Below are 5,755 nucleotides of genomic sequence, written 5' to 3' on the forward strand. Positions count from 1 at the left end.
TATATATATATTTTTATTTGATAAGGTATTTTGTAATTTGTATAAAAACATGGTCTGTAAATAAAATAATGTAAAAAGTACTGTTATTAACTGGTTATATTGTGTTAAAATTTGTTGTTGTATTATTTCATTATCTAGTTTGTATATTTTGTATTTAAGTAAATTGTAATTCTCTACCTTCAAACATATAACATTATAGAACATTATTCTTCTAAGCTTTAACACAAGCTTGTCTTATACCTTTATAGAATGTAGATAATTAATTGTATATATTAAACATTAAGTACTTATACATTAATAAATTAATATCTGAAAAAAACTATCTCCAATATTATTGAATAAATATCTTAAAAAAATATACTATCCGTGATCCGTCCATCCATCATATATTTATATCGTACAACATTAAAAAAAAAACACAAAAAAAATTGACGTAATATAATTTATATTTTATAATACTCTTATGGCACAATTATCAACAAGAATGATGTTGTAAGCTTGGCGGTAAGACAAGAAGTTACGAACAATTTCAAGGCCATGAAAAATTCTAGACTCATTAACATTGGCCGCCCTAGAGTGTCGCTTCTATAATATTCTATGACTGGCCTCTCTGGATTATAATGATCTAGTCATCTAGTATATAGGTGTGGAGGACAACTTCTTTTTTTTACTTTTAAACCTGCTACGTTTAACGCCCCTAAAAGTTTGTCTTGTAGCGAGTTGTGTTCGTGTACCTACTGTTTTTCCCGAAACAATGATGTCGTCAATGAAAACTTAAGCCCCTTCTAACCGCGAGGTGATGCTCTCTATTGCCATTTGAAATTCCCCTGCCGATGACTTTAACTCGAAAGGTACGCGTGTGTACTTAAACAACCCTTTAATTGTATTTATCATTGTGAACAATTGTGAATCGCTATCTGGGACAAACTGCTGGTACGCTTCTTTCAAGTCGATTTTTGAAAAAAAGTTGGCTCCTGCGATTTTAGCGTATAAGTATACTGCAATCTGCAATTGTTGTTTATCATTTTTTCAGAGACATTGATAGCTTTAAGTCGGAGATCCGTGTAGAATTAAATCCTATTGGTTCCCTGCGAGAATTGTGCGTTGCCCGTCACTTTCCGATTCCTAAATATACGTTTTATGTTAATAGCTTAATGACACATAATCCAACGTTTAATGTGGTGTGTTCCATATCTATTTACGTCGCCTCAGGTAGATATTTTGTATAAAATTATATCTCTATTAAATATTATTAAATAAAACATTTTTGAATAGGCACAGATTCAACTAAAAAAGGAGCTAAAAAAAAAGCGGCTCATGAAATGTATAAGCTAATTGAAAGATTGGCTTCAGAAGATGTGCATGATACTATTGACACTAAACGTGAATATAAAGATGCATCTCATAACACTATTTCTTTTTGTCATGAATCGGTGAATTTTTTGAAGACCTTTTTTGGTTCAACTGGTGCACCCAAAACGCCACATTCACAAACTATAGAGGTAATATATTGATTATTCAGTGCGACAGTGCTACTAATAGATATTTAATTATTATTATTGTTATTATTGTTCTTATCTAGAAAAACTCAAATAAATGCAAATTGACAGCTGCTGATACTTTGAAAATAATTTCAGAAAGAGAAAATTTTACTTTAAGTTGTGTCGTGCCTTCTCAAAATAGCGGTATGAAATTTATTGAAATAAAAACTTTTTATATTTTAATATCATTATATTTTTTTTCAGATACAGTAGAGGTTTTGATGCAGGCAAATACTACTCCACTAATTGTGATTTCACAATTAGGAAAAAATGAAAACGATGCTCAAGAATCTGCTGCTTATTAATTTTGAACTACTTAAAATTAAAACTTCATGTTTAGTAACATAACATTAAAAAAATATTTACTTTTTATTGTTTTCCATTACACTTTATGAATAATGATGATTATTTTTTTAAATTATTATTTATTTATTGTTAAGATTATGTAGGAATTTTCGATTAGGTCTATCATACAAGGTGCTTTATTGTGCACTTGTTCGACCTATTGTTAAAAATGGTGCAGTTATTTGGGATCCACACGACCTCAATGACTCTCTTAGGCTTGATAGGGTTCAGCGTAAATTTATGAGGTATGCTAGTTTTAGGTTGAATTAATACGGAATGCTTGGGGAGATTAAAAACTCATTTGTAATTCAAAAAATGAAGTTATTGATTGAAACTACATTTGTCAACTATTTGACCTAGAATCTAGCCAAGGTTTGAGATTGGTTACGAAATTAACTAAACGACATATATTTTTTGCAATGAAAAAATGGATGTACGATTGGTTGCACTCAGTCAAAGTATTGCTGATGTCTTATCTACAAAAAACTAATACCAATTTAAAAAACGTCGCTGCTACTTCAGAATTTATTTGATTTATAAATAATGCTTTTGATATCTTGAATAGTCATTCTAAATTTTATTTAAAACCATACACACTAGGCTCATCAGTAAAAGCACCATAGATAATTATAAATTATTTATTGAACAATTTGAACAATACATTAATAGTCTTGAATTTTCAAAGAGAAATAAAAGTACTGATGAATGGATTAGTACAAAGGTAGTTTTGTCAAACAGGAAAACAGGATTTATTGGATTTATATTATCCTTAAAGAATAGTATTAACCTTTTTGAATATTTATATGGTAAAGGTGATATTGAATATTTAATTACCTATAAACTGTCTCAAGATCACATTGAGACTACCTTTAGTGCGATACGTGTAAGAGGTGGCTATAACGATAATCCCACATGTAGGCAGTTTCAAGCTGAAACTGAATATTAATAATAATAATAAAAAAAGAATATTAGTTCATAATCAGTTAACAGGATGTAACTTTGAAAATTATTCAATATTAGATTCAACACAAATACTTCCAGTATCAACTAAGTTAAGTAGCCGAAAAAGTAATGATGGAAATTTAGATTTATCATTTGATTGGGTTTCCAATAGAACATTAATTGAACATGATTATTTTAAGAATATTGTTAAAATAAATACATATATTGAAGACGTTTCACAATATATAAGTGGTTTTGTAGCCAAAAAAGTAAGTCAAATAATATCATGCCATAATTATAAAAAAATATTAAGTAAAGATCAAATTTAAAATAACACATTAATAAGTTGTAAAGATAGAGGTGGTTTAACAAAACCCAGTAATGATGTTAAAATAATATGTGCAGAAGCAGAAAGAGTTTTAAGATGTAATTTGGGTATAATTAAATCCCAATTCCACAAAAAAGAACAACTTTTATTACTTAACAAAGTTAAAACTGCTCTTTACTCCAAGTTTGATCCTTCTATATTGACATGCAGCAATATTAGTGACGACTTTTCAATATTAGATCAACACAATCATAAAGATCAGCTTATAAATCTTATTTTTTTGAAGTATTTTGATATAAGAGTGCATCATGAAATCAGAAAATTAAATGAAATTACAAAATCCAGATCAAAATTAACAAAATTGGTTCATTTTAGACATTTTAAAACCAAAAAAAAATTATTTTTATAATTTAATATTGTTCAGTATGTATTTAATGATTTTCAACTGTATCAATATAAGTAATTCTTATTGTATTTTATTTACATATTCTAGACTAGTATTATCTAAAAAAGTGGTTTTAATAATTAATATATTTTTTAGAACTTAGTTACAAAGAAATACAATCTAATATCTAGAACTTAGTAACAAAGAAATACAATCTATATTCATGTATAATATAATAGGTTTCACACAAAAAAAAGTAGAACTCTATTGAAATTTTTCGCAAATAGGGGGAGGCTTAGCTGTCCATGATCTCTGTTTAGTTCTTCCACAAAACATACAGTATAAACAATACATTCGACTATTGCTTACACTAAAACTTAACCAATCACTCTTATGCTCACCTTTATGTGAAACTCTATAATACTATCCAATGGACACAGATGGGCTAGCAAGGTGTCAGCGCATGGCAGTGGATTCACTGATGCATAGCCTACTAAAAGAAGGTCTTTCGACGCTAGAGCTCGTACAAGAGGTTTGTCCAGAGCTATATTCGCTGGCAGATTCATTCAGAACCCTATCACTGGGGATGGACAACCGAGGGTCTCATTTCAAGGAGACCTACATAAGTTCGAAATTAGTGAATTGCAAGCATGAGCCCTGCAAGAAATTCATACATGACATGGAGTACCTCAGACGTACTTTAATAGATCTTCAAGTGGAAAACTTGGATGAGTTTAGAACATTCCGTTCCCCATAGATACAACAATGGGGTTTTGTTACAACACACCCATATGCATTTTGTACTCAGAAATTTATTTAATTTGAAACCCTCAACTTTTGATTTGGATAAAGACTGTTTATTATTGAACCGATGACCATGTTCTTGGGGATAATTTTTCCCTATAACAGTGGCATGCTCAGCTTTTTCCTATAGGGGGGGGGGAGAGGGGGGAGGATGAACAGATAAACTGTATTTTGGTCTGTTGATATAATAGTCATAGACGCAAATTTACAAAATGTACATTTTTTTATTAGTAAATACCGTTGATACATCGATTTTAGGAATTAGGAGTGGGTAATGAGGTAAAAATCACAATGTTATATACATATACATAATACAGGGGATTTATTCAAAATTAAAATTTTATTTAATGTAAATTCAGATTTCAGAGATGTTACAATTATATTGGTACCTAAACACCCAAAGTACTATTTCAGGTTTTCTTGGCTTTTTGGACATTTCATCTAAGAGTTTATCAGGAGTAACACTGATATCTCTATGAACTGCCACAACTTTAATCCATTCAAACAATCCTAAAATAAAATGTTAGTATTTTTGAATGTTAGTTAGACATTAAACTAAGTTTTATTTTAAGAGTGTTATACTTCAAGCATTGAGTTTCTAGTGTATGTCTTAACCCTCTTTAACGTTAAAAATGTTCTTTCTGGGGTGGATGTTGAAACTGGTAGTACACATACAATTTTTAATAGCCTATTCAAATTTTTAAAAATAGAGGCACTGCAAATTTGAAGAGCATCCAGGCCAGTTTTAGTTACTTCATTATTTTCCAATAACTTTGTTCGCCAGATTTACTTACAGTAAATTTATCAGCATCTGATAATCTACGGTTTACAAATAAGCTTATATCATTGTCATGCATACTTTCAGCCTTAAAAATATTTAAGCAATTAGGCATGTGTAGCAGTAGGAGTACAAAAATTGTATTATAGCCAACGTGCCAACGTGGTAGTTTCTAATTTCAAATAAAATTAATTAATAATTGTATATAACATTTTCTGATAAAAAGTTAATGTAACCCAACCTAAAGCGCAAATGTTTGATATGATTTACTATGTCTTTTTAGTTAAGTTTTTTAATTTTAATAATTTGTGTTAATGAAATGTTTTTAAACGCATTTTATGAATTATTTTTATTTTTATTATTTTCATAATTTTGACGTTTTATTTACGACGGAGTAAGTAAACGATTATAATATAATCTATGCATGTACATTTCTCGCAAACAACAAATATATTTCAAATTTCAAATGACGGATAAAAACGTCAAATGGCTTATTAAATAATATCGAATAGCTCTGCAGGTCCAACATCATTAATCATTGTAAATGTTTCTAAATCTAAAACCCATAAATAGTTATTTTTATGGAAATATTATTTTAGTAATTTGTAAAATGGAGACAAAACATGTACGTC

The 5,755-nt window shown here is 29.1% G+C and overlaps 1 protein-coding gene across 1 annotated transcript in view; it reads left to right on the forward strand.

Moving 5' to 3' along the window:
• LOC103311917 (interferon-inducible double-stranded RNA-dependent protein kinase activator A-like) overlaps positions 1-1,846 on the forward strand; it is a 3,734-nt gene extending 1,888 nt beyond the window's left edge. The window contains exons 2-5 of the mRNA XM_029485161.1: positions 1,034-1,212; positions 1,276-1,502; positions 1,583-1,685; positions 1,746-1,846. Of these exons, the coding sequence (XP_029341021.1) occupies positions 1,034-1,212; positions 1,276-1,502; positions 1,583-1,685; positions 1,746-1,846 (610 nt within the window). The remainder of the gene's footprint in view (positions 1-1,033; positions 1,213-1,275; positions 1,503-1,582; positions 1,686-1,745) is intronic.
• Positions 1,847-5,755: the final 3,909 nt, after the last annotated feature.

Source organism: Acyrthosiphon pisum, chromosome X, assembly GCF_005508785.2.
Source record: "Acyrthosiphon pisum isolate AL4f chromosome X, pea_aphid_22Mar2018_4r6ur, whole genome shotgun sequence".
Lineage (NCBI taxonomy): Eukaryota > Metazoa > Arthropoda > Insecta > Hemiptera > Aphididae > Acyrthosiphon > Acyrthosiphon pisum.